General features: G+C 53.1%; 9 protein-coding genes across 9 annotated transcripts; 4 read left to right on the forward strand and 5 right to left on the reverse strand.

Moving 5' to 3' along the window:
* Nucleotides 1-303: 303 nt before the first annotated feature.
* J4E85_009059 (uncharacterized protein) lies at nucleotides 304-2007 on the forward strand (the record flags this gene model as incomplete). Its single annotated transcript, XM_051473283.1, has 2 exons — nucleotides 304-750; nucleotides 811-2007. 2 exons carry the CDS (start codon nucleotides 304-306, stop codon nucleotides 2005-2007), a joined length of 1644 nt encoding a protein of 547 aa, XP_051322946.1.
* Nucleotides 2008-2326: 319 nt separating this feature from the next.
* On the reverse strand, nucleotides 2327-4682 carry J4E85_009060 (uncharacterized protein; the record flags this gene model as incomplete). The annotated part of the gene is made up of 2 exons (XM_051473284.1): nucleotides 2327-4173; nucleotides 4301-4682. 2 exons carry the CDS (start codon nucleotides 4680-4682, stop codon nucleotides 2327-2329), a joined length of 2229 nt encoding a protein of 742 aa, XP_051322947.1.
* A 1853-nt stretch (nucleotides 4683-6535) lies between these two features.
* Nucleotides 6536-8209, forward strand: J4E85_009061 (uncharacterized protein; the record flags this gene model as incomplete). Its single annotated transcript, XM_051473285.1, has 3 exons — nucleotides 6536-6884; nucleotides 6941-6975; nucleotides 7205-8209. The coding sequence occupies 3 exons, from the start codon at nucleotides 6536-6538 to the stop codon at nucleotides 8207-8209; spliced, it is 1389 nt and encodes a 462-aa protein (XP_051322948.1).
* A 139-nt stretch (nucleotides 8210-8348) lies between these two features.
* J4E85_009062 (uncharacterized protein) lies at nucleotides 8349-9325 on the reverse strand (the record flags this gene model as incomplete). The annotated part of the gene is made up of 2 exons (XM_051473286.1): nucleotides 8349-8365; nucleotides 8392-9325. 2 exons carry the CDS (start codon nucleotides 9323-9325, stop codon nucleotides 8349-8351), a joined length of 951 nt encoding a protein of 316 aa, XP_051322949.1.
* A 498-nt stretch (nucleotides 9326-9823) lies between these two features.
* J4E85_009063 (uncharacterized protein) lies at nucleotides 9824-10404 on the reverse strand (the record flags this gene model as incomplete). The annotated part of the gene is made up of 2 exons (XM_051473287.1): nucleotides 9824-10345; nucleotides 10402-10404. The coding sequence occupies 2 exons, from the start codon at nucleotides 10402-10404 to the stop codon at nucleotides 9824-9826; spliced, it is 525 nt and encodes a 174-aa protein (XP_051322950.1).
* A 3470-nt stretch (nucleotides 10405-13874) lies between these two features.
* On the forward strand, nucleotides 13875-14667 carry J4E85_009064 (uncharacterized protein; the record flags this gene model as incomplete). Its single annotated transcript, XM_051473288.1, has 2 exons — nucleotides 13875-14630; nucleotides 14662-14667. 2 exons carry the CDS (start codon nucleotides 13875-13877, stop codon nucleotides 14665-14667), a joined length of 762 nt encoding a protein of 253 aa, XP_051322951.1.
* A 530-nt stretch (nucleotides 14668-15197) lies between these two features.
* On the reverse strand, nucleotides 15198-17038 carry J4E85_009065 (uncharacterized protein; the record flags this gene model as incomplete). Its single annotated transcript, XM_051473289.1, has 5 exons — nucleotides 15198-15502; nucleotides 15557-15777; nucleotides 16062-16135; nucleotides 16196-16566; nucleotides 16615-17038. 5 exons carry the CDS (start codon nucleotides 17036-17038, stop codon nucleotides 15198-15200), a joined length of 1395 nt encoding a protein of 464 aa, XP_051322952.1.
* A 3235-nt stretch (nucleotides 17039-20273) lies between these two features.
* On the forward strand, nucleotides 20274-23546 carry J4E85_009066 (uncharacterized protein; the record flags this gene model as incomplete). The annotated part of the gene is made up of 2 exons (XM_051473290.1): nucleotides 20274-20950; nucleotides 21650-23546. The coding sequence occupies 2 exons, from the start codon at nucleotides 20274-20276 to the stop codon at nucleotides 23544-23546; spliced, it is 2574 nt and encodes an 857-aa protein (XP_051322953.1).
* A 504-nt stretch (nucleotides 23547-24050) lies between these two features.
* Nucleotides 24051-26245, reverse strand: J4E85_009067 (uncharacterized protein; the record flags this gene model as incomplete). Its single annotated transcript, XM_051473291.1, has 5 exons — nucleotides 24051-24181; nucleotides 24238-24816; nucleotides 24862-25236; nucleotides 25282-25505; nucleotides 25554-26245. 5 exons carry the CDS (start codon nucleotides 26243-26245, stop codon nucleotides 24051-24053), a joined length of 2001 nt encoding a protein of 666 aa, XP_051322954.1.
* Between the last annotated feature and the right edge of the window lie 247 nt (nucleotides 26246-26492).

The following is a 26492-nucleotide window of genomic DNA, read 5'->3' on the forward strand; positions in this document are numbered from 1 at the left end:
AAATGGGTAGCAACTCCCATGAGGCGTTCTGTAGGAACAACACAATCTCCACAGGGCGTAACGACGCGTTGAATGTTGCGCAGATCCATGCTGGAGTCGTCAGTCCAGATAAAAGAAGCATCAAAGCTATGAAGTAGGCGGTGCATGTGCTAGTGCTATTGCCTTCCTGGGAGGCCTCATCTTTCCGTATAAGAAAGGGCAGTACTAACTTTCCAAGATGCACCACTTCATCTACAGGCTCACGAAGAGCTCTCCTTTACAACAAGACTATCATCTCTTCACTAATCCTGTCATATACCAGCCATGTCAAAGATGCTACTTCCGGTAGTCGCAGTATTCTCCCTGCTAACCCCCACCGCGCTCTCCCTATGCCCACCACCAGGTGCAATTCTTCCACCACCATCACTCGCTGCCCATACCTCCAACTTCAGCATACCGGATGCTGTTTTCCAAAACTTCAGTTTCATACAAAACACTTCGTTCGCGATCCAGGCTTCTATCGGCAACGCGACAGTCTTCCAATATGAGCATACAGCCCCTGTCCGTGAAGTCAATCAGTCGCTCTTCGACACCAAGTTCCGCATAGCTAGCGCAACCAAGCTGATCACGGCACTTGCTCTGGAGTTGAGTAAAGACAAGATCAGCTTGGATGATCCGATTACAAAGTTCATTCCTGGTCTGAACGAAGAATACTACGGAGATGTAACGATCAAGTCCCTGTCCGATCACACTTCCGGTCTCGGTCGCTTCGTACGTCCTCCACTCCTCCGATCCCCCCCACACACACACTGAACTAACACACCACCCCAGGGCTACACAACAGACATAGCATTCGGCCAAAACGCAACCGCTCTCGGGCTCCCACCACTCAACAACACCCTCCCAGGCTGTGACCCCATGCCCGGCGGCCGAATGTGCACGCCCCAAGAACTCCTCGACGAGTTCAACAACCCAGTCTACGCCCCACACTCCCCTTCCTCCCGCGCCATGTACAGCAACATCGGGTACATCCTCCTCGGCAAAGCCCTCTCAGCAGCCCACAACACCACCTACGAAGACGTGATCCAAAAGCTCATCCTCGACCCCGTGGGCATGGCAAACTCCTCCTTCTCCGTCCCCTCAGACGACGGAACCGCCGTCCTACCCCGCCGCCCTGAAGATGCCTCATGGTTCGTAGCCCCCTTCGGCAATCTGAACCCAACAGGCGGCTTGTGGTCCACACCCAACGACCTGCTCACCCTACTTCACGCGCTCAAGAACGGGGAGCTACTCAGCAAAGTAGCATTGAGGAAGTGGATGCAGCCCACCACCTTCCTCCGCTCCCTCCACCAATACGTCGGTGTAGCATGGGAAATCTTCCGTATCGACGACCTTCCGCTCGAGTTTCCGCGCGCGATCGATGTGTATACAAAATCGGGTGGTGTACCGGGCTATGGGAGCTATCTTGTGTTGATCCCAGAATACGATATCAGCATTACGATTAATGCGGCAGGGGGCGAGACAAGTTATTCGAGTATTGAGCTGCTGGACACGGTTGTGAGTGCGTTGGTCCCGTGGGCGGATAAACTAGCACGTCAGCAGGCGGAGGGGAAGTACGCTGGGAGGTATGTGCTTGAGACGGCGTCTTCGAACGACACGCTCGTTTTGTCTTCGACGGCGGGTCCGGGTTTGGCTATCGAGGCGCTGAGCCTCAATGGCGTTGATATCGTTGCTGCTTTGGCTATGAAGCAACAAGTCCCACTGGACAACTTTAGCGCGAGGCTGTACCCAACTGATCCAGATTCTCTGGGTACGCAGAGCGAGAACTGGAGGATGCTGCCTGATCAAATCAGCCCGGCGAAGAAGCTGTGGGCGGAGCTGGAGTGTATGAGTTGGAATAATGGGGATTGGGCGAGGTATGTGGGGGAGCCGCTTGATACGATTGTGTTTCATGTGGATGCCGAGAGTGGGAAGGTTGGGAGTGTGGAGTTGCTTGGTTGGAGGGTGAATTTGGTGAAGGTGGATTGAGGCGCTTGGCTATAGAGTTTTGGATTATAGCCCATGAACTGGGGGTTCGATATGATTCGAGATGTCTGTACACATTCATGTTCATCCGAAATGAATTGAAATGTGTTTCTTCGATACCTAATATATGCAACTGTAGAAACACCAGCTACCAACCTTGTCCCGCGTCCCGACCACGACTAAACACCAACAACGAAAGTACTACCGCAAGATGCTAGTAGCAAAGGGGGTATCGAATATACAAAGCACGAACGAAAAGCCCTGCCACCTCCACTCGCTCAACATGACCAGTTCCATCCTCCTCTAACAACACCCAGGTACTTCAGACAACAGTAAAAGTCCTCTGCGGATAATTATCCAACTGTGTCATATCCTGAATCTCAGGGAACCAGTGTTCAAACAGCGCCTCCGCATCCTCACTCATCTCCTGTTCCGTCCCCTCAGGCGTACACTCATAGCATTCCAGTCTGCCGACACGACGATACGTGTTATTCCCCGCTGAAGACGAAGACTTGAGCACAATACCTACTATGGAAGAACGGAATGTCATGCTGACGAGGACGCAAACGAGGGTTTCGCCGTCTTGCAGCGCGTCTTCGCCGCGGGGAGGGACGACGTCGGGGGTAAAGTCAACGGTCATGCCGTTTTTAGCCAAGGTATACGAGGGTGGTGCGTCTGGCGATGCAGATGAAGAAGGCGGAGACGAATGAAACACGACTTCTGCGGCCATGGCACCTGAGAGTTCGAGGGGCTCGCCCATGATGGGTGACCAGGCACTCGCACGCTTGCCTTTTGGACCGAAGGAAGCGCGGCAAGCGAGGTCCATGGCGCTTGTGTTGTCGAAGAAGATGGGAGAGCCTTCGACGGAGGCCCACGACCAACTCGGCACGTTTTGTCCTTGGGCTAGTTTCGGGCGCCGGCAGCGTGAGCTGTCGTTGGGATACCAGAGGAGGCCGAGGGTGCTGAAGGTCCATTGGCCGGCTATGTAGCCTGATTGGAGGGTTGGAGAGAGGGCTTTGGCGATGCTTGCTATTGCTATTAGGCGGTCGCTGTCGTAGGTGAGGTGGCGTGCGGTGTATTCGGTTATGATATAGGACCATAGTTGGAGTGTCTCTTCGCGTCTGCGTAACAGCTCTTGTTGGGCGCCATTCGTGAGGTTCGTAGAGGCCAGTTGGTTTGTCATGCTGTCCATACGGGTGTGGCCCATGTTTCCGTTGGTGTTGGCTTGTTGTGGCCTGTTTGCTGTTTCGTAGAGGACTCTGCCAAACTCTTGCTTGACCTGGTCGCATGGCCGCGTATCATATGTATTGTCGTCAATACGCCCGCATTCGCATTGGTAGCCTTCTCGGCATTCTAGAATCATCTCGCTCTTGGTGAAGTGCAGCACTCTCGGCGAAAGTAGGCGTTCGGCGTACGGCCATGCGCGAATCAAGAGGGGCGTGTGTAGATTTGCTTCTTCGGTCATGTTGAAGGGTAGCTCCCACTCGTTCATGTGAGCATTTCCGTCAAAAGGCGCCTTGAAACTGTAATGAGTCGGCTGCTCCCGCACGTTGATCTTATGTAGCGAGCCTTTGTTGTCCGTTGCTTGGATCTTGAATGGCTGTGTTTTGGGGGGAAAGAGGGGTTGGGTACTGCTGTCGGATGCGGAGGTCGCCGCAATCGTCAGGAAGGCGTTGCCGAAGATCTCATCCATCTTGAGCGAGTCTTCAAGCTTCTCCTGGACGTCATCTTGTATCAGGCACAAACTATCGATGAACAGCCACCGGAAACCAAGCGCTCGAGTGAGGAAGACGGCCTCTTGGTATGCTCTTGGCAGTGTTGACCATGGGATGCTCTTCTTGTGTGATTGCAGGTTTGCCAAAGTCGTTTTCGGGATACCTTTGGCCAGTCCCCAGACATGGCTCAAGGCAATGTACTCGCCGTGTTCGTATCGCCTCTCGTCTTGGATGTATTCACTTTCGTGGAGGCGCATGCTCTTGGAGTCGTCGCGCGACAGCAGATCTAGAACGCGCTTCGGTAGTGTAGTCGGTTTACCTCGGCGACTGCATGTAACATGGTTCTCTAGGCAAGTCTTTATCAAGCCTCGCGCTGTTGCTAGACCAGTACTTTGTAGTGGATTATCTGTCACATGTTTTCCGCGCCCAATGGCGGAGAAAGGAGACTGGCCGTCTGCGGTGTTGTCAGTCCACGCGTTCCTGCAGAGCGAATGAGCTAGCAGTAGCCCTGGAGGTGACCGTTCCACGACCGCGACCATCATTACATCAACTGAAGCACGTCGGAAGAAAAATTGGCATACCTCCATCGGTGAAGAACTCGAGTTTCAGATCTGCATGGCCTGCCGCATGTTCATGTTCGTCCTCGTGGCAATCGTCATGGTCGTCGTTGTCTTTCCATCGGAGCTCGACGGAAAGATGTTCTTGGGGAACTTTTCCATTCTTTGGCCTGAATGTTTCTGCCTTCACTCTAACATTATCTTCGTTGATGTTTGGGAACCGGTCGTGGTGTAGGAGGACGCCATTGAGGAGGAGCGCGCACGCGCGGCAGGAACTTGATCTCGACCTCAGATTTGGCAGCGTCGTGTCGACCCAAACGAGCGAATCTGGCCCGTTCTCTTGTACGCTGTCCGATCCATGGAGGTGCTTCTGGAGACCTTTACATGTCGCGCAAACAGATACCATGGCGTCGTGGAGTGGTTGAAAATGCGTGATGGATATGACGACGGTGCGGGGTGCTGAGGTTCGTCCCCGTTGTTCCGCGGGGCGGCAGGACAGTGTTAGGGAGATGGCACACTGACCAGGTATACGTCAATTGAAACCCCTTAAGCAGTCGCTACTAGTGAAAATGCTGGCCCACGAAGCCAGTCGCAGCAGCTGACATTTGCATGCGGCTTCCAGACCATTCGACGGCCTAAGGTGGAAGGTCAGCTCTGAACCAAACCAAAAAGTGGAGGCGCCACTACTAATCCTACGGGCAGTGAACCTCTCCCGCTCTTGTGGGGACGCCCAGCTTCTAAAGCACAAGGATCTCTCGTCGCACTACGATTATCATTTGCAGAAAGATAAGTATTCGGCGACCTATCGCCGCCTTGTCTCGCCCCTCGCTCGAAGACCTGCAGCACAGATCATCGGGCACTGCGCATGGCGATATCATCCAAGCTGGTGCATGCTGACATCTATCCTGCGCCCGCCGAACCTTGGTAACGAATGGATCGCGACGAATGCCTAGGTGCCGCTCGTTCGGTGCTTCTCCCGTGAACACGACCCTCGCGCCCGCAGATCTGGGTCAACGTGCTTCAGCCCGTTTGTTCAATCATTCGTCAACGCAATGCTTTTTTCGAGCTGCTAGCCTACCAGCAGAATTCATGATGAAACACGAGCTGAGCCATTGTTCGGCCAAGTGCTGCATTTAGCAGAAGTGACATCTAGATCCTCACCTGACAGCAGCCATGAGCATGTCTTCACATCCAAGCCATCCGGCATCAGCAGAGCCGTATTGCCACACCGACGTTGTTCAGCCTGCTTTCAGACACCAGCGCAGGGTAATGGCAGCCATGGAAAACGCCCTGCTTTCCGCCTCGAAAGCCGTCTCATACAACCAATCGTTCCTACGGAACTTTTCTGACTTGCATCCTACTTCCAAATCCGGCGCGTCATTCTTCCATGTACAATCTATCCACTGGTCGACCATCAGCATGTCAGATTCGTCAATCGCCTTTCGGCTGCGTCGACCACCGATCGGTCACGAAAGGACGGCGACCTTGCAGCTGCTCAAAAGACTGGAAGCAGAATCGCATTCGCGCAAGGCTTTATGCATCAACGATATAAAGCCCAATGAAAAGGTCAACCTGCAATCTTCCGCTGCGTGTCATCACTTGAGCTTCGAAAGGGTGGTCAGGCTAGGGCCCGCAAAATCGAGTCCATCTACATCCATGAGCCACTTCAACCGCCTTGTATGCAAGCCTTCACGACTCTGCTTCGCCATTCGGTCTGCGGTCTGATAGCCCGGGCCAACGATATGAAATGGGCGTCAGCCGCTGCCTTAAGAGCTCCCTGTGTTCAAATGGTCGCTAGAGGCTGTACGTCCAAGCATGCTAAAGGCGAAGTCAACATCACGAGAAGATGCTGCCTAAAGTCGTGGAGGCTTGAGTGGTGAAGTTGCGCATCGTTCGCGAAGTGCGATCTCGTACTGACCTATAGCGTGCCGACTACATATTCCGTTACGCGTATCATCGTCACGTAGGCTCTTAAAGTTTTGTTCCAGGACATACGGCGCTCATCGATCGGTGGAACTCGATATTTATAATCTTGTTCACTAAACGTGACTTTCGCAAGTCGCGTCTTACTCACTATTACCACGAGACTGCGCGTCGTGTCTGCGTGAAGGGCACAGCGCACGTGCCCTTACCATCAGAATCGAGACTAGCGTTGCGGGACTGAATGTGGTAGCGACGACCCGGCCCCACATCGGGCTGCCACAAGCATCCCAGACGTGCCAGAGTCACGATGTAGGCAATTCGCCTGGCAACACCAACATGACTTCGGTTATTAGCGCATTGCGCAAGCAAATTGCAACATGCGAAGCCACACTCAAAGATCTGCGCCAACAGCTGGCGGAAGCGGAGCACAATCAACGCGAGCAGGGCAAGATTGTGCCGCAAAAAAGGCGACTGGCAACTGATCCTGTAAACCCCATGGATCATGACATGAATTTTGGAGTCCCGGATCAGTTTCGCGACGAGATCTTTTCTATCCTTCAGCAAGAGCAAACGGCGCCGGATGCCGCAAGCACTGTAGCTGAGGATGCGCCAAAATGGCCATTGGAGAAGAACGAGTACAAGAGATATGGAAGGCAGCTGATTATGCCTGAGATTGGTCTGAAAGGTGAGTTCGGTCTTGAATAAGAGCATTTGGAATAGTGCTGAGCCCGGGTTACTTAGGTCAGCTCCGCTTGAAAGATGCCCGTGTACTCATCGTAGGTGTGGGTGGTCTTGGTTGTCCAGCTGCTGCATACCTGGTCGGAGCAGGAGTTGGTACCGTTGGACTAGTGGATGGCGACGTGGTAGAAGAATCGAATTTACACCGACAAATCTTACATTCTACAGCCAGAGTTGGAATGACCAAAGTCGAGAGCGCGATGGTGTCTTTGAAGTCGTGCGTCTACCCATCAAGTTGTACCACGGGAAACCCAGCTAACCTACTAGACTAGGCTCAACCCTAATGTTACACTTGTCCCTCACACATCCCGACTCAGCCCAGAGACTGCGGTTTCGACATTCAAACAGTACGACTTGGTTCTAGACTGCACAGACACTCCCGCGTCGCGCTACCTAATATCCGATACATGTGTCCTCCTAGGCAAGACGCTCGTCTCTGCATCAGCCCTCCGTATAGACGGCCAAATGATGGTTCTGAACAACCCACCCTTACCAGCCGGCGATCCCAACGGAGGCCCCTGTTACCGCTGCGTCTTCCCCAAACCACCACCCCCCGAATCCGTCGTCTCATGTGGCGACGGCGGCATCCTAGGACCGGTCGTCGGCGTAATGGGCGTCTTGCAAGCACTCGAAGCGATCAAAGTCCTCACCCACAAACCCACCACCACACCCGCAGATCCCCCGAGTCTTCTTCTCTTCTCGGCTTACTCGAATCCCATGTTCCGATCTATACGGCTCAGGAGTCGGAAAGCGAAGTGCGCTGCTTGTTCGACGCACGCAACGATTAGTGCAGAAGCGCTGGAGTCGGGGAGTCTGGATTATGTCCAGTTCTGCGGCAGTTTACTTCCAGATAACAATCCACTGGCCCCTGAAGAACGGATTTCAGCGAAGAACTACGCACAATTACGATCCGGTGTCAATCCTTTCACGGGCACAGTATCGAAGAAAGAAAGCCACTTGCTAGTTGACGTCCGTGAGAAGGTACAGTTTGAGTTGTGTAACATCGACGGTAGCATCAACGTGCCTTTCTCTACGGTCTCAGCCACCCGGGGACCTACCTCTGCCGTCGAAGAAAAGGACTGGACTAAGATGCTACGGCAATCCGAGAAGCCCATCTTTGTTGTGTGTAGATTGGGTAATGACTCGCAGGTTACGGTCAAGAAGATGAAAGAGCTTGGACTCGATGCGGGCGGGAAGAGGTATATTGGTGATATCAAAGGGGGTCTGCAGGCGTGGAGAAGTACGGTCGATACTGAGTTTCCGGATTACTGAGTTTGTAGTTCTAAATCCTCCATGTAGATAAGAGCACTGAGTCGGAATCAGCACTCCTAGTCAAACATCTTACCTACCAAGCTCAACAACAAACCTTTTACCACCCCCATATCCCCTCACCATCCTCCCCAAAACCCCATCAACGCTCTTTAAGCCCTTCACCATCTCAACCTCCTGCGCACTCATCCACCCCTTCTCCATGCCAAACGGTAAATACGTCCCCACAACCCACTCCATCAGTCCTTCATTCCCCTCCTCGTACAACGAGTCTGACCACGGTTCAAACACCCTCTCTACACCCTCTGGTAAGTTCTCAAGACTGAACGCAGGTTGTGTGGCGAAGAGCTTTCCGCCACCTTGCGCCTCCAGAACGCGGCTTGTTATAGGGATAGTTGAGAGAGTGGATACCATGTCCACGACGACATCGTATGGTCCACGCGCTCTGATATCTGCGATGATTTGGTCGGGTGGAAGTGTGTGGTCGATGACGTTACCCTCACTTCCACTGAGCTCACATACAGTACCCATGTGCTGTGGTGAAGACGTGGTGACAACATCGTACCCTGCGCATCTGAGGTACTGCACTGCTAAACGGCCGAAACTGGAACTTCCGCCGTATATCAATATCTTTTCTCTTTCTTCGCCTTCTTGGACCTCATCACCTGGCTTGCGCAATCCCAGCCGCCCGGAGAAGAGACCGGGGACACAACTCGCGTTCATTATCAACGCTACTAACGCTGCTTGTTCATCATTGTTCATGCCTTCCGGTAGCCTAACCACCATCTTCTCCTCCGCAGTAACGAGGACGTAGCGTTGATACGCGCCATATGCGTTTCCCTGTGTACTGAATCTCTTGCTAATGAGAACGCGGTCGCCAATTTGATACTTCGTGACTTGGGAACCGACAGCCGAGATTGTGCCCGTGTAGGAAGAGCCTGGGATGAAAGGGTAGGAAGGCGGTGGTGGGGTGCTACGTTTGGCTATCTTAGCTTCAATAGCATTGATGCCGACAAGCGAGACTTTGATTAGGAGTTCATAGGCGGAAGGTCTGGGGATGGGGAGGATTCTTAATGTGAGAGGGGAGTTTGGGGATGTGAGGATCGCGACTTCGTTCATAGTGGATGACTGTAAGAAGTTAAAGTATGAGGTATGCCAGGTGATGCTCTTGATTGTTTATACTACATTTGCACGGCTTTTTACTACTACATGTTGTGTAGAGCTCGAGGGAGGTGGCTGCTGTGCAGAGGAGTCGATGATTAATCGATCATGATGCTACGGAAAATTTCCGCTACGCATTACACAGCGCGATGCTGGGTGCCGTGTTTTTCGCCACAATATTGCCCATGTTGCATCGATTGACAGGGTTAATTATTATCATGCTGACATCGGCTCGCACCGTCGGTGCTATTAGGCTTTGAAATGCGGGACAGTAGGGCGCCTAATCTGGACGATGCAGACACGGATGGGAATTTCGTGCCTGGTCAGAATGCCTGGCCTACTTCCTGCCAATGCGTCCATGGTTCCGCGGGTATCTCTTCAGTGTTCCTCGCCTGCCAATCCGCTCCACTGAGCCATTGGTGAGGTATCTATTCTCGTGTCTCAAACGCCTCGCCTTCACTGCTGTGCAAACTCAGGCTTCGTCTGCATATTACTCTGCACATGGCTCTTGAGCGCCGCCCAGCGATCTTGTACTGCATCAGCGCCCTGAGCCCCTTTCCCACTCCCGCCCACAAGCTGCGCCAGATTCGCATTAAACCTCTCCTTCTCCAACTTCTCCAGCTTCTCCTTCCGCTTCTTCGCACCCTTTGTTTTCTTCATGCTGTCCGGCATCTTCTGAGGTTGCACTATCCGCGCTTGACTTGTTTCGAGCCCATCTTCTCCAGACTCTGGCAGTGCGTCGGCGAGCGACTCGAGGTTTGCGATGAGCTTGTTGTTGGGGCGTCGCCGTTTTTGCGTCTTGGCAGAGGACTTTTCGATTTTGGATACAAACGAGGAGTGTTTGATCTTTAGCTTGTCGCGCTTGGAGGATGGGGACGAGGGGATGCCGTCGGGCTTTGGGAGAGTTGCAGTGGTAGTCGTGGGACGGGCGGCGCGAGCGGACTTTGCGCGCGCTGTTGTGCGCTTCTTTATGGGTGCCTATTCGTTTACGTAAGTACGTACTGTATTGTACAGGAATTCCTAGAGGAACATACCATGGCTGTCTTGTGTGTAGAGAAGGTTGAATAGTTCCTGTCGCATAGAGCTGGTGGAACGCTCCTGCGCAAAAGTTCTTATCGATAACGACAAGTGCCGACGTCAACCACCCGGTCCGTGCGACCTTCATAGACACTGGACGTACAACTCGGCTTCCGTCTCACGACCCTCCATCCGGATGTAACTTCGCGGCTACACGAGATTCACGATTTCATACGCAGCTGCAACTGTATGACCTTCTCCGACGTGGTTCAACGGGCACATCGCCTCAGTGAGCTACCACGCCTCCTCATCGTGCCCCTTTGCTCATCCTTGTCGCATCTACCGGGCGAAGTCATGTGTTTCACTCTTCACAGACTTCCTGTCACCATGTACACGCTCGTGGTGCTTGAGGCAACGCGTTCAACTCCGCCAGGATGAAGTCCGAAGAGCTGCCTCACTCGACGCCACCAACGGCGAGTCGGACTCCGCACCAAACAGCAAACAGCAGCTCTTCTCGCAGCCGAGTCATCTAGTCATGCTTCGACCTGGGGCAGGACTGCTTTATGGAACACTCCGATAAGACTGCAGCATATCGGACTTGGCTAGGTGCGGCCCGTTCCCGACCACCAACTATTGGCTGTCTGTCGCATAACGATCCTCGTTGTGATCACCTATGATGCACTACGATGGCATGATTTTCCCTCGTTTTGTTTCTTGCAGGGTTCACTCCAGTAGAACATGTCATAGAAGCGATTGCCACAGGCAAGTCAAGGTATACGAGAGAGTATTGCTTTTTTACAACCCCAAACCTGTCCTGAAACGCTATCATTTAACCTCAGCTGCCACCATCTGCGGGTTGGCAGCGCTCCGGCATGTACAACATCCCCGTATCACTGTGGCGCCATCCTTCACCCCAACACTACGGACCTGGGCTCAGCTCCACGACGGCCGTCTAGCCTAGATGCAGGCACGCGTGCGACCGATCAGCATCGAATCCCGCCCACTGCCGTCATGTTGTTCTACGATTCGCTGCGGATCGCGACTCATATCCCTTCCGCTTCTATTTGTGGTTCTCTAGACGAAACTATACGAACCCCTCGTCGTCTCTGCCGCGACAAAAGGCAATCATTCGCATGAAATGCAAGACGCGTAGTCCTGGTGACTCGGACTTTAAGGGAGCATTACGAACAGCGTATGCAGCTTGTCCGAAGTTCGAGAACATCTGGCCCTATTCATCTCCTTGTAGCCGCCAACATGCTATTTCGATAAAGATTCATCAAGGCTCATTTCAATGCAATCTCCGAACCGCGCAAGACACGATGTGCGAACAAGCCCAGCATGAGAATGCGCTCATTTCAGCTCAGAATCATGGTACTATTCTGGTAATGGTAGCTTGGTTTCTTGCTTGCCTATTGGTACGAGTTCCCTCTTGGTATCCATCTCAATGCTGATCATTGTCATAGGCTATATGCACTGTAGCAAGAGTCGTCGCTCGATACAGATCTGAACACCTTCGCCATCTCTCGTCGACAGATGACGTCATTATCGTTACCGCATCAGTCTTTGCCCTTGGAAGCACCGTGATAATATCCACGGCTGTTGAATCGGGCCTGGGGAAGAGGGACTGTCTCCTCAGCGATGATGACTTGGAGCAAATCCAACTCAAGCTTTATGTTACGACGATACTCTTCGTTTTGACAATAAGCATCGCCAAAAGCTCGGTCCTACTGTTCCTCTATCATCTAGCAGATAGCACACTACGCAGGGCAAGCGTCCTACTAGTCAGTACACTGGTCTTGATATGGACCATTGCAGTTTTGGCAGGCATGGTCTTTCAGTGTGAGCTACCGACGCCGTGGCTGGTGTGGACGGGGAAGTGTATCCCCTTGGTAAGTCCGATTAACACACCATGACTGAATTCGTTCTAAGTATAGTACAGATACCTTTCTGGATGATTGCCACCATCACGGATACTGTTCTAGAAACAGCTGTGATCACTCTCTCGGTACATCACATATGGACACTGCGGGAATCCTACCGTCAAAAGGCCTTGGCGACGCTACTGTTGTCCATGCGCTTCATGTAAGCAAAGGATCTAACACTCAGCCGAGACCCTGCTGACGTCCCGTGTAGCTTGGTTGCAGCATCAATCATTCGTCTGGTCTATCTTCGACAAGCATACGATCGCAATGGAGACCCCGCTTTCGACTCTTTGCCCTACGCTGTGGTCACACAAGGCCAGACGACACTAGCCGTTCTCATCGTTTGCAGTCTCTGCCTCAAGCCATACTCTGGCTTCCAAGCAGCCCAATCACCAGCCCTCAAACCCAAATCAAGACACTCGAAAAACTGGTCTGGTAGCATCACCATCGGCGGCACGCCCTATGAATCATACAAGTCGTTCCCACAACCGATCATACGAGAACCTCTGCTTGCTATACAAGCGAGCATGTCAACACCCAATTCCCCGGCAGGATCCAGGCACTCACTGAACGAAGATATACTGCTGCCAGATACACCGATACCCGCGCGATCTGCTAGAAGACCTCCTCGGCCTCCTCCACCAAGTGAGGAGCAAAGACCGGATCTGAGTATGTTCACTCGAAGTCCTACTACACAGCAGGCGCCAGTGGTGACGAAACTTACTGTTTGTCAAGAGAGAGAAAAGGGAATGGACTTGAAGTCAAGGGGCTTATTGATTCGATAGAGCACATGTATCTCTGTTCGTCCAAAATAGTTATAATGTATTCTGCTGGGCGGTTGCGACAAGTAGCTACGATGAATGAATGCATTAGCCGATGTACCCTCAAGAAAGCAGTCGCTTTAACAGTCTCGCGTACAACTCATCCTTATGAGTACAAGGGAATTTTCCAAGCTCTACAGGATTCTGATGTGTATGTTGGTAGTAAAAGGCATACGCAACGACGCGGTAGGTAGGGGTAAAAAAGCGAACACCTGCATGTCTCCCGACGCACCGACCACGCTCATCACCCATTACCGAGCGCATACAACAACGCAGTCAGACGTCTTCTCCAGGTCAGCAGCGATGACGAATAGATTTCAATCAGCATATCAGCCTACGAAATTACCGAGTATATACATGCAGGGTAGCTAGAAGCGCAAAACATTTACCACTTTCCCACACGATGATACACCAGAAACAGCGAAGCAATGTCAAAAAAGCTTCGACGTTTACAACTTCCGGAACGGGATAGATGCCGAGGGAACCGAGTAGGCCGGTACCTACATGGGCAGTACAACACACACTGCACTTTCTCAGTGGCTTGAAATGCCTGCTGTCAATCGTCCAACAAGGTACTTGGCATGCAGACGATAAAATGCCCGACGTCAGAGCCGCAACTACATTGAGAACTTGAGGACATCAATTGCAGTCCAACACACAGTAGCTAGAGACAACGTCGTACGAGTCTCTAAAGTCCATAGTATCTCTCATCGCTTCCAACCAACCTCCTCTCTCTCTCCGCTCATCATGGCGACACAAGCATTCGACCCCTCCAACGTCGACCTCACGACAGCCGACAAAGTCGAAGTAATCTGCTACTTCACCGTGGGCGAAAACGAATACAACGGCATGCTCGGCGCGCGTATCTCGTCCATCTTCGTCATCGGCTTCGTCTCCACCCTCGTAACCTACTTCCCCGTCATCGCGCGCAAGAAACCATCTTGGAAAATCCCACTTGGTCTCTACACTTTTGCGCGCTTCTTTGGTTCGGGCGTCATAGTCGCAACAGCGTTTATCCACCTGCTGGATCCGGCGTACGAAGCAATAGGCCCGGGGAGTTGTGTGGGAGAAAGCGGAGCATGGGCGGAGTATCCATGGTGTGCAGCCATAGTGCTGACATCTATCATGGCGGTATTCTGTGTAGATCTAGGTGCAGAAGTATATGTCGAACGGCATTTTGGCGTGAAGAAGGAAGAGAGCGAGGTTTCCAACAACGCGTTTCTTCGCTCTGACTACAACAACACCATCGTAGTCGCACCAGTAGCAGCCATGGCGGACCCAGAATCCAGCGATAATAACCCAAGTCAAGACCACCAAAACGGGAATCAACAAGACCACCACCGCAAACACACAGCAAGCCTACGCAGCTACCACTCCTCGTCCTCCCTCTGCACCACCTCAACAGCAGCCCGCCTCTCCTTCGCGCAGCAAATCGGCGCCTTCCTCGTCCTAGAATTCGGAATCATTTTCCACTCCGTCATCATCGGCCTGAACCTCGGCGTCGTCGGCGACGAATTCAAAACGCTCTACCCAGTCCTAGTCTTCCATCAATCCTTCGAAGGGCTGGGCATCGGGGCCCGCTTATCCAGTATCTCCTTTCCTAGCGACAAGGCCTGGATGCCGTGGGCGCTTTGTGCCTTATATGGGCTTACGACGCCGCTGGCTATTGCGGTGGGGCTGGGTGTTCGGACGACGTATCTACCGGAGAGTAAGGTTAGTTTGATGGTGCAGGGCGTGTTGAATGCGGTTAGTGCGGGGTTTTTGGTTTATAGTGGGTTGGTGGAGTTGTTGGCTAAGGACTTTTTGTTTGATAGGGAGAGGACGAGGGATTTGGGTAGGCTGGGGTTGATGGTTGGGTATATGTTTCTTGGGGCGGCGGTTATGGCGCTGATTGGGTGGTGGGCTTGATTAGTGACGGGGGAGGGTGGTGGAAATTTTGGGTTCATGGAATGGATAAGTGGGTCATGTTGTAGATAGGAGGTATTCAGATCATTTCCACAATCTAAACCCATCCTGATAATGCACCGAAATACACCACACTCCCTCATGCCTTGACCCCCATACACGCTTTCAGGTCTCCTCAGAGTACAAAGCCTTCATGTTCTGCAGATCAGAAATAATCCTATCGATCTGACCAACATCCTCCAATTCAACCACCTGCTGATAGATGCCCGCAACGCTGATATTCCAGTCTGTCGTCTCATCGTAGAACGAATCATACGACGTCACCGAGGACGGTCGCAGGGACAACTCATCTGAAGCCCCTACGGGCGGCGGACCAGGCGAGGAGAAGACAGAGGAGTGCGAGGGCGACGGCAAGAAGCCTACGGGTGAACTAGGCGAGCGGAACGCGAGTGGCATAGGGCGGTCGGGCGCTGACGTTGTTAGTCAACATGAAGTTTATGAGAGTTGACGGGGATGTAGCGTACTGTTAGGTGGGTAATCGCCTCGTCCACCAGGTGAACCAAGGGATGTCGACCTCAACGCTTGTGATTCTATCACTTTTTCTCGCTGAAGGTGAAGTGAAGGCGGCAACTTGTCGATCCGCGGACTAACTGGCGACGAGAAAGAACGTGTAGGCGTCGTAGTGCCCCCATGTGCTGAGGAGTCGGCGGCAGCTTGTCGCTTGAGGATCGTGGTACGCGTTTCACTAGAAGGAAGAAGCAGATGTTAGTTTGTGTAATGTGTGAATGCAGCTATGACATGTGTATCTAGAATATGGGTGGTATTCTTGATGGTTATGAAACGCTGCTAGTAGTAGTGGTAGACGACATGGGCGAGAAGGTAGGTGGTGGTGAGGTGGCAAGTGAGATGGGGAAAAGATATAGCAGAGGCATCTAGAACATTGCGTGACACCAAGCAGTGCCCGGACAACGCAAGTTCCCAATGCGTGCGCATCTATGGAGGAGGATTTGTGAAGTGGGCTTAGCGTACGAGGGGCGGATGTCGTGGACGTCGCGGCAGAGTTCTTCGAGGCAGAAGTTGTTGAGGCGGGAGAGGTTGTAGCCCTATTCAGTAATCACATTAGCTCCTCATATTCAGATGCATGATAGGTGTTTGGGACTCACGCGATCAAGACCCAACTCTCTCAGATATTTCTTAGCCTCTTGAAAGTGCTCGTCGCTCTCTTTGATCCAGTAGCCGAAGAGAGAGAGGTGGACATCGGCGATGGTCATGTTGCGGACTTCGTCGGCGTATTTCTTCACTTCTTCTGCACTGAGGTTGACGTGCAGGGACTCGTTGCGACGGTGGCGGCTGCTCGGTGTGGGACTCGCAAGGTCGTGGGCGACATGTGTGCCTTCGCATTCTCCACATTCGTCTCTGAAGCGCCGATTATCGACGCTATCGTCGTAGTCATATTGCGAGTAGTCACCTGGATCGGCGGTGAAGACGGTGGGGTGGTCGTGTCCGAGGCCTTGGAGCTTGACAAACTTTCGGTCTATGGACTTGTTAGTCTGGGGTTAGAGAGGAGGTTGAGGGTACGTACGACGCTCGCGGATTTTCTCTCTTTCCGCAACAGTCATGAGATTACTGGGAGAAGGAATGTCCGAGCTGACGAGTGTGGTCTGCTGACTTGCGCGCTCGGTCTCAACGCTTGTATCTCTGCCCTCGGACTCGGAGCTCATGACCTGCGTCAATGGGCTAGTACTAGCGATACTGCTGCGGTTGCGCGCGAAGAGACTGCCAAAGTTCTTGATGCTACTCTTGCGATAAGCCTGGCGCTGTCCTTGGTCGTCGCACCCATTATCGCTAGTGTTCTCTTGCACTTTGGGAGGTTTCGGAACGAAGCTGTCTTTGCGATGCAAATTCTTCTGTGACTTGGCAAGCTGAGGGTATAGCGACGGTACTGATTTTGGCGAGAAGTTGGTCGCTGCCAGCGTCGCTTGCATCTGCGCGTGCGGGAAATCCATGTTTTGAGTTCGGCGCGGCGGATACGTGTGCGTTCAAGGGGAAGGGAATGGAGATGTTGCTGAGAAAGAGGTGCGGATGTAGACGTGTTGGTACGTAGACGACGTGACGGCGTTTGTCAAACTGCGATAGTGATCAGAAGGTAGCTTGCGCACTGACGTCAAAAGTGAAGGTGAATGTGAGCGTGAAGAGGAGTCGATATTGCTAGGTGACGTCCCAATTGAGCGATTGCGCGGTCATTAGCGGACAATGGATGAAGATTGAAAGAGGGGGAGAAGATGTGAGGGTCTACCACGCGTACAACTTCTCTCAAGGTTCAAGCAGTGCTGAATCCACTTGAGATGAACGTGAGTCGATGCGAAAAAGAGCATTCCATGATAAGGTGAAATAATGGTCTTGTGTTTTCCTGGACTTTCAGCGCTATCTCAGTATTTGAAACACCGGTGGAGTGTAGGTTTCTGAGGATGCCGGTTGAGTTTTCTTCTATGATCTCGCCTTTATCTCTGTCGACGAGACCAGCTGCGCTCTTGTATATCTTGTAAAATCTGGTTGAGACCGTCCGACCGGAGCGTGCTGCAGCATTCTCGTCATTTAGAACGCAGTTCGAGAGGCTCCTTGCCGGCCTGTAAATTCACTGTCAGCTGAGCATCTTTCGATCAACTCTGCAATCTCCTGGAGGGACTTACTGCTTCGAGCGGGGTGTTTTCATGTTTGTACATGACGGGAAGCGTAAATTCTGGCAACTTACTGCATGAAGTCTGAATCCAGTCGTAAAGCATGTTCAGTGGACATGTAAGGACCTGCGATGTCGGAGGAGGGCTCGCTGTCAGTGATCCGAACTCGCCATGAGTTCAAACAATGCCAAACACCAGATATTCCAAGATGGCCGGTGTTGGAATCTCAGGACGTGACACCACTATCGTGTGAAAGATAACCGAATGTGTTGTAGCCCAACTGCATGACTTATCACGGAGCGTAAGATTGGTTTTCACATCGGATTTAGGGAATGATGATTGTCAATGATTCGTGCTGGCATGGGAGGTGGTACCCATGAGACAACAAGACTAGGGTAAACTTGACTGAAAAGCCACTCATCTTGTGAAAAAGGTATAGCTGGCACAAAGATGGAAGGAGGCAGCATGCGAAACGGAACCTCGCCCATGAGACTTCCTAGACTTCCTCTTACTCATCTTACCTATGTCCACACAGTGTCATTACAGGAAATGAATAACAAGCGCACCTCATCTGATGCAAGCTCCGATCCTCCATGTGATTCTCACTAGTGAGGAGAATCAACAGCGATAGACGGTCCAATTCACGGCAGTATGTAGGGTGATCAGGTGCAAATCCAACACTGTAGACGTCCCACACCCGGTGTTGGCTGCATCGAAAGGGCAAGTCATGCGCAGACAAATTAGTAGTGCTGCATGGTCAGGTGAAGGTCAATGGAGAGATATGTGCAAGCTGGAAGGGAGGGAGGGTCTGATGGCGGCTGTTGAGGGTGGTCCCGACGCAGAAAGTTCCTTGGCGACCCGCCCGCGGGCGTCTTCCAAGTTCCTGCTCCCCGCTCAAAGGGCCGATGCAACAACACGTAGGATCGACTTATCTCGGTCAATAGCCGTTGGCAGTCAAGCTTCACCTGCATGCGGTTTCTTCTTGGACCTCGTCTCGGCGATCCTGACCGTGCTGACGGCCCGAGCTTCTGTCCCGCGGCTGCGATGACTGCGACACGCAACATTTCCTATCAACTACCCGAACGGCTCAAGAGCAATCTGCAACAATCTCATCGCTTACCATGACCCCTCACGGACGCGCATCGGGTTAATCTAAAAAGGCTCTCTGACGCACGACTGTGTCTACAACTGGTATGGCATTCGTACACTCCCACCAGTAGCCTGCATGGATCAACCTCGCACGGCGCTTATGGGTGTTACACAACACTGCACAACGGTTTCTGCCGCGAGCAAGATGGGCTATACCCACTTTTCAACATCCTCGATATTGCGGCGCAGTCGTCCTTCACCAGACGCGCCGGACACTGCCCTAAGTTCTAGGTCGTCATGGTGGACAGGTTTGGCGTGACCTTTGACCACTCAGGCATTGGGGGCCAACTCTGATCAGCGAACTCATGATCCTAGCTCTAGGCTGAGCGCCTCGGGAACGAGAACTGGAGGAGCTTCAGGGCAGCGAACCATATCCAAGAACGCCTTCTTCTTGTGGTCTGACATCAGGTCCGAGGAACTTACCTACACCTCGAAACGGGCAGCGGTCATGCTTAGGTGAAGGGGCTCGCAGGCTGAAAAGGTGCTTCGTCGCGCTGATTCGCTAGACCATGCAACAAAGTTGAGCGAATGGGGGCTGTGAGCCGCCTTGCGTCGAGACCGAACCACGACAGCAGATCCCAGCCGTTCAGGACAGCACCCGATGTTGGTCCACCCCCCGGGTCCCCGTTGTTGGCACTTCCTATCCTGCAGGCGCTGCTCTATATGAATTGCGGCGTGGTTGATGCAAGTTGTCCGCCGTCAGCCAATGAAGCGCTAACTTTAGCGCCCCCGCGAGTTGGGTCGCCAATCATTCCCTACTTAGCCGCATATCCAACGTCCTTCATCCTTTAGGAGCTTTCCGTGCCATGTCGCGACGGCGGGGTCAGGACAGGCGGCTCTCGAGTCTTGACACGCGTTAAGACCAACGGGCGTAGTCCCACATTGCCACCTCAGTAGCAGGAATGCGCAGATAGATCTGTCAGCTGTAAACGGTGTGGTACGCACCGTCGCGGCGCGGATGACGCGTGTGTGGTGCATTCATATAACAAAAGTGTAGCCTGCAGATCATAGGTTGTACCGCTTTCAGCCCTCTGTTATCGTTCTGTTTCGTTTGGGGGCGCAGCTTTGGTCTCCTCTGCCGTCTGATTTACCCAGTTGACCGGTCTCGTTGCTACGCCGCAATACTCTCCTTTCGGTACTTACGTATCTACGGGTGCCGCCTTCTTTTACATCCTTCGCCGCCGCCTTTCCCGCGCTTCTTTTCGTATCGTGCGTCTCGTTCGCACTATCACACAACGCCTCCGCGATTTAAGATTACTACCTTCATTGAAAAGCTTGTCCCTAACTTGGCACTGTCACACCCATAGACATGGCTACACTGTCGGTGCCGTCGCCTAGCCTGGGCTCGGGTTCATTGGGTGCCAGCATCCACAGACCGCTCTCCACTCACGGGCTGCCAAAGCAGCCGCGTACAATGTCACCCGAACGACCACATCGTTTCTCCGCAAAGTCCACAAAGAGCTATCCTCCTCCAGCTCTTGTACACACTCCTATGACACCACAATCCCTGGGACCAATGTCTCCCCCACCTATGTCAGCAAAGTCTTTCGGCACCTTCATCGACTCGGAGCCGTCGACGCCAGCCTACTCACCAAGGATGGACCACCAGTGGGACGACTCATCGGTGGTCCTAGTCCGTCCCATGTCCTCGTCTTCTGAACCTTCCAGCCCTACTGAGCCAGTATGGCGCATGCTACAACCACTGCCTGTGAAGGCCCCACCAAAGCCCAAAGCCAGCACCGTCAGAGCTCAGTCCAAAGAACCGGTCTCCTCTGCCAAGGAGATTTCATCACAGACATCGCTTTCATCGCACCCTACTAAGCAGGCGAGCTACGTCAATCGCCCCCACGCGATCAAGCTAGCAAGCCTATCACAACAAGATTTCCCCCCGAAGAGCGAAGACATTCCACAGGGTGATGTTACATCACCTCAGCCGACAGCCAGCACACCCACGGCGGCCGCCTTCGGGAAACTGGCAAACAAGATGAAGTTGATGCTCCGGCGTAAGAACACGAACGCAAAGAAAAAGGAGAAGAAGAAGCGAGAGTACGAGGAGGTAGACCGCATAGAGGATGTACACTGGACAGAGATGTGACCTCCACCTCACACCAAATGTTTCGAACATCTCAAAGTCCGACGTCTATTGCTACACACGGAGATGGGGAGGAGGCTGGACGCTGCGATTCCTCGTCGGTGTATCGTACGCAAGCATCCGGGAATTAATACAAGGCATCCGTGTCCGAAGGAAGATGGAACTGTATCAGAACTACACATCAAGACTGTTGCTTATACTCGTCCGGTCAGATTAATGAGCTGCTGGCCACCAACATCACTCTTGTCGGCGTATACGTGGCGTACTTGATGTTTCCCTTTGGTTTTGGGAGGCGTTTTGGATCCTTATGGCTTTCATGAGTTGCACAAGCAAGTAACGACGATACCCAATCCTTACCATAGCCTATTATTAGCAACTATCTTTTCATCACTAAACTCGTACACACCACTGCCGATGACCATGGAGACATGAGTTCTGACTGTAATTATCTATAATGATCACACAAGAGACCATCAAACAGCCTGTATCCCACAAAGGCCTTGCAACTATAAGCCAGCGCATGCTTTTCTGGACTCATTGTTCTCGTGCCAAGCACCTGCCCTACTGCTCCACGTGAAAGGGCGATCAAACTAGCGTGTGCACAGACCATCAAGTCTAAGCTCCACAACGCGAAAGAAGCAGAACACATCTCACCCATCTTGCGATACAGGGAACACTGTAGGTAAAATGATTCCAAGAAGGTTGGGAAGCGCCGTACGGCTCAAATGCGCCGGTAAAGCACAGCCTCAAACGCGGTTACAGAGGCCACTCGCGGTGACGACCCGTGCTTTACGGCCACACACAGCACGCGTTCATTCAAGTCCGTTATCACGTGCTTTCTCGCAGACAAGACTCCTACAAACCCAGCCCAAGAGTTCAAGAACCAATGGAAGAGACACTACCCTCTTCAACACGCGATGGAACCAACCAGCCAAGGACCCCACAACCACACTCCTAGAATCACGCTTCCCAACCAAGACCGTGCTTGTACTCCTCACCCTCGGCGCCCTAGCATACTACTTCGTCGACATAGTAGAAACCGACTGGACAGACAGCGTCTACGGCGCCTTCGAAACCGGCGACGATGCCTCGCAACTCGCCCAACCCCTCCACTTCTACTCCTCAAAAGAAGAAGTGCAACACATCCTCGACTTCCACATCCCAGACCCCAGCGCCCCGATGAAAGATCCCGCCGTAGCGAAGTTCTTCTCTGAGCAATTCGACAAGCTATGCTACGGATGGATGATGACGCCCGATGATTCAAAGAAGGGCGTCGAAGGCATGCCAGACGTGCAAATGCCCATAACACACGGATGTCGGTTCCGCAGCAACGAGCCGTGTGAGGATTTCTTCGCACTAGGAACGTCGCCTGGTCCCGGGCAGAACCTCTGGAATTACTGGACTGTACTAGATGGGCATGCAGGACGACACACGGCATTCTACCTCCAATGGACACTAATCCCCATGGTATCCTCCGCGCTCAGCACCCTAACACCGCACGCCTCGAGCCACCAAATCGAAAGCAGTATAAAAACCGCCTTCCTCGCCACGGACAAAAGTATCATGTCCCGCGCCAAAACAGCCGCAGCCTGGTTCCCCGCCGCCAACGCCGCCGCCATCGCCGCGCTCACACCCGCTTTCTCCGGGTCCTGCGCGCTACTCGCTGCATTCGATCCCCAGACCTCCAAACTCCGCGTCGCATGCACAGGAGACTCCCGCGCCGTCCTAGGCCGCTGGGACCCCTCCACAAACACCTACACCTGCATCCCCCTCTCAGAAGACCAAACCGGCTTCAACACCAAAGAAGTCGAAAGACTAAGCAAAGAACACCCCGACGAACCCTCCGTCATAGACCCCAAAACAGGCCGCATGCTAGGCATAGCCGTAACCCGCGCCTTCGGCGACCACCGCTGGAAATGGGATAACGAGACTATCAAGGCGTGCCAGCACAAATTCTGGGGTACGGCGCCAAGGCCAGGGAATTTGAGCCCGCCCTATATGACGGCGGAGCCTGAAGTTACGGAAACGGATGTTGTGAGGAGGGAACCGCGGGATGGGATGCTGTGTGGTGATGATGGGAAAGCAGAAGGAGGGGGGAAAAGCGATTTCCTCATCCTCGCTTCCGACGGCCTTTGGGATCGGATTTCTTCTGAACATGCCGTCGAGTGCGTTTCCCGCTATCTCTCCGCGCGCGCCCGTGGCCAGGGTTCCGTGAAGCAAGACCCAGAACTCCTGCGTAACCCCCCTGTTTTCCCTCAAAACCTCTCTAGCTTGGACCCGGGTGTGACGTGCGATCCCGTGGCAGGCGAAGACGTGGATTGGAAAGCGGAGCCGCAGTATTTTGCGATTGAAGATGAGAATGCGGCGGTTTGTTTGGCGAGGAATGCGATGGGTGGGAATAGGAGGGGGTTGTTCCTTGGGGTTTTGGCGGGGCCGGAGCCGCTGAGTAGGAATGCGGTGGATGATACTACTATTATGGTTGTGTTTTTTGATAAATTGGAGGATGGGAAGGCGAACGGGAAGGGGGGTAAAAAGGTGGAGGAGAGTAGGAGTGGGGATGGCGAGAAGAAGAAGAGGTGGTGGTGGCCGTTGTGAAGGCCGAAGCGACAGCATGGTTCATATGATGAGATATGGATGGCTTCCTAATTTCAATTCAGACCTGAGATGCCTGTTGGTAGACTACAGAAAAACAAAGCAAGAGAGTAGTGATGTTGATATCATCCAGTCCAAGCCGGCCAAAACAACGCCTCAAACCCAAGCCATGCAAATGCTACTGATCCTCTGAACCAAAAAAAAAAGATGATGATATCACAGCCCCCCATCCGAAAAACGCAACAGTCCCGCCCTCCGTCTGACTTTCCTCATCTCCTCATCTTTCCCATCCCTACTCCTCTGCCTCTTCCTCCCACCACCTACCCACCCCCGCTTAAAGCACAACCCCAACCCTTTCCAAGCCCCCCTGCCCATACCCCAATACATACATCTGCGCGCCCATTGCCCACTCGCATAGACAACGCCATACCTCTCCTTGCACACACGAATGTCTTCCCGAGCCATGTTGAGAGCAAGAATACACGGCTGGCCCACCTCCTAGGAATACTACTGTAGGAAATCGCGTTGGACGTTGATGAAAGCGCCGGGCCCGCCGTCGTCGGCGAGTTCGGTGACGAGGGCTTCGGTTTGTTGGATGAGGCGTTCGAGGGCTGCGGAGGAGGATTTGCCGAGGGAGACTGCGTGGGTATTGTTAGTTTAAGTTCTTCTTCTGCATCTTCCATCTTGAACATACCCAGTATAGCGCTATTCAGTTCCTCAGCAACAGGCGCCCTCCCCGAAATCTCCAGTAAAGGCGCCAGCGCACTCTCCCGCGCATCCGCATATGCTATAAGCGCAAACGTATCCTCAAGAGCACGCTTCACTTCCCGTCTTGGGTCGTTTGCGAACTCAGATTTCAGCTCCATGCCATATGTTATAGTTTCGCTTGTCGCTCGTTCGCTCTTGGCTACCTTGTCTTCCATGTCGTCCTCGTCTCCGACTTCCAAGTAGTCGTCTTGGTCTTTGTTGTCCCAGCTGGGTGGTGGGTTGTGTACGCCTAGTTGCTCGTCGAGCTCCATTTCGAAATCGTATTCTTCTGTTGCGGTTGAGTTGCGCTTGTTGGGATTCGAAGCGGTGGATCGTTTGGAGGATGGTGCTGGTGCGGATTGGCATTGTGCGTTCAACTCTCCGCATCGTCGGATCATCTCGATGAACTTTCGGCAGCGGAGTTTGAAGTAGATGTTTTCGTTGTCGCGGAGCACTGAGGGGTAGTATGCGGTGGTGTGCTTAAGCGCCTTGTCAATGTCGCCCTCGAGGATAGCTGTCCGTATTTCTGTTTCCTGTTAGCCTGCGTTTGTACCCAGAGGGATGAGCTTACTTTGCCGGTTCAGCGCATCCAGATCTTCTACTGCTGATCGGTATGAAACGTCTGTCTCGTCGTTATTCGCAAGCGCTCTTGCTTCCTCGACAATCTCATCAGAGAAAGCCCGTGTAGTCTCTACATAGCCGTCGTGCGCCAGATATTGTCCCACCAGCTGATGTATCAACGCGTCCTCGCCTCCCAACGCACCCGCTTCTGTTTTGGTCCGGGCGATTTCAGCCTGTATGGCGGCCTTCTCGTCTTGTACCATCTTGTCGATATCGAAAGCGAAGGGTTCTTGGCCGAAGTTGACGCGGACCATCTCGCCGGGCTTCTTCATGCCTACGGTAGGATAGTACGGCATATTGGGTTTCAGATCTCGGAAAGCCGTCCCTGAACTTGTTAGTACTATCCATATCCCTCACTTCGCATACTCACCTTGCATATGCCCATTCTTCGTGAAGAACGCAGTATTTGTCCGAAAGTTGATGCCACAGCCGATAACATCCAGTGTGCCAAACTTAGGCCCGTATGACTTTCCGGAAGTGGTATTACTAAAGATCTGGCCATCGTCGCCATGGTACGCATACGAGTCGGGCTCCCAACCCGGTATCCTGCTGAGAGCGACTTTGGGTCCTGAGAAGCCTACTCCGATCATTCTACTGCCCAGTGAATTAGCGTGTGCTTTAAAAGGTGTCAAACAAACATACCCGTCTTTGCCCTTAGAAACGACAGTAACCTCGTAGTAGTAGATCCCACACTGCCGCGGCATGGGAAAGTCCGCGCGAACCGACGCAGCTTCATCGTGTGTCTTCTGTGAGCCCGAGAACTTGGCCAGCCTCTGACCATCCTCCAACTCAAGCTGAGGAAACCTGTCTGCGTCATTCCACCGTGTCGGCCATGGCGCTACCGGCTCATCCACAAAGACGGGCGCACGCTCTACTATCTCATGCGTGAGACCGCGATGTGACGGCGCCATCTTGTGTAGGTTGACGCTGCTAGAACTAGTAGACAGCGAGCCTGCATTCGACGAGTGCGTTGACTTGTATTCCCGCTGGGCTGCCAGCTTCGCCTTGTGCGCCTCTTGTAACTTCTCGGCGTGCTTGGACCCGCGCAGGTAGGAAGGCACGAAGAACGGCGGTATATCTTGTGTCGACCCTCCCAAGCCATGCCAGTAGCCAGACTGGCTAGAGTATGAGGGCAGTGGCCCACCGGCCCTTCCGAAACTCGTAGACATGTGGCCGTCGGCGTCGATGGAGCGAGAGAGGCGGTTCGGGTGCGATGTAGAGCCGCTGTTGGCGAGATGTGCAAAGGCGCCGGATCGGGTGGGTTGTTGGATTGAGCTATTGCTGCCTGCCGATGCAGCAGCTACTCTGGCGTAGCTGTCCCTCCGAGGATTCATAGTGGTCGATAGTGGCGCTGCTGCCAACTACCAGCGTGTTCGGGCGGACGTTTGGAAGCGATCGCAAAGGGCGGACGCGCAGACTACGCGAGTAGTAATGGTCGAGCGGGCGGTCGTAGTCGCTGACGGGGTTTGGAGACGTCCAACAGCGCAGTGACGCGTGGGCTAGCTGTCTCTGGCGCCGAGTGAATGCGGTACTCTGTGCTGGAAGGTGCCAACGGCGAAGGCAAGAATCAACGGCACCCGG

The sequence above is a fragment of the Alternaria conjuncta genome (genome assembly GCF_024043145.1).
Source record: "Alternaria conjuncta strain BMP 0040 chromosome Unknown scaffold_15, whole genome shotgun sequence".
NCBI classification, from domain to species: domain Eukaryota; kingdom Fungi; phylum Ascomycota; class Dothideomycetes; order Pleosporales; family Pleosporaceae; genus Alternaria; species Alternaria conjuncta.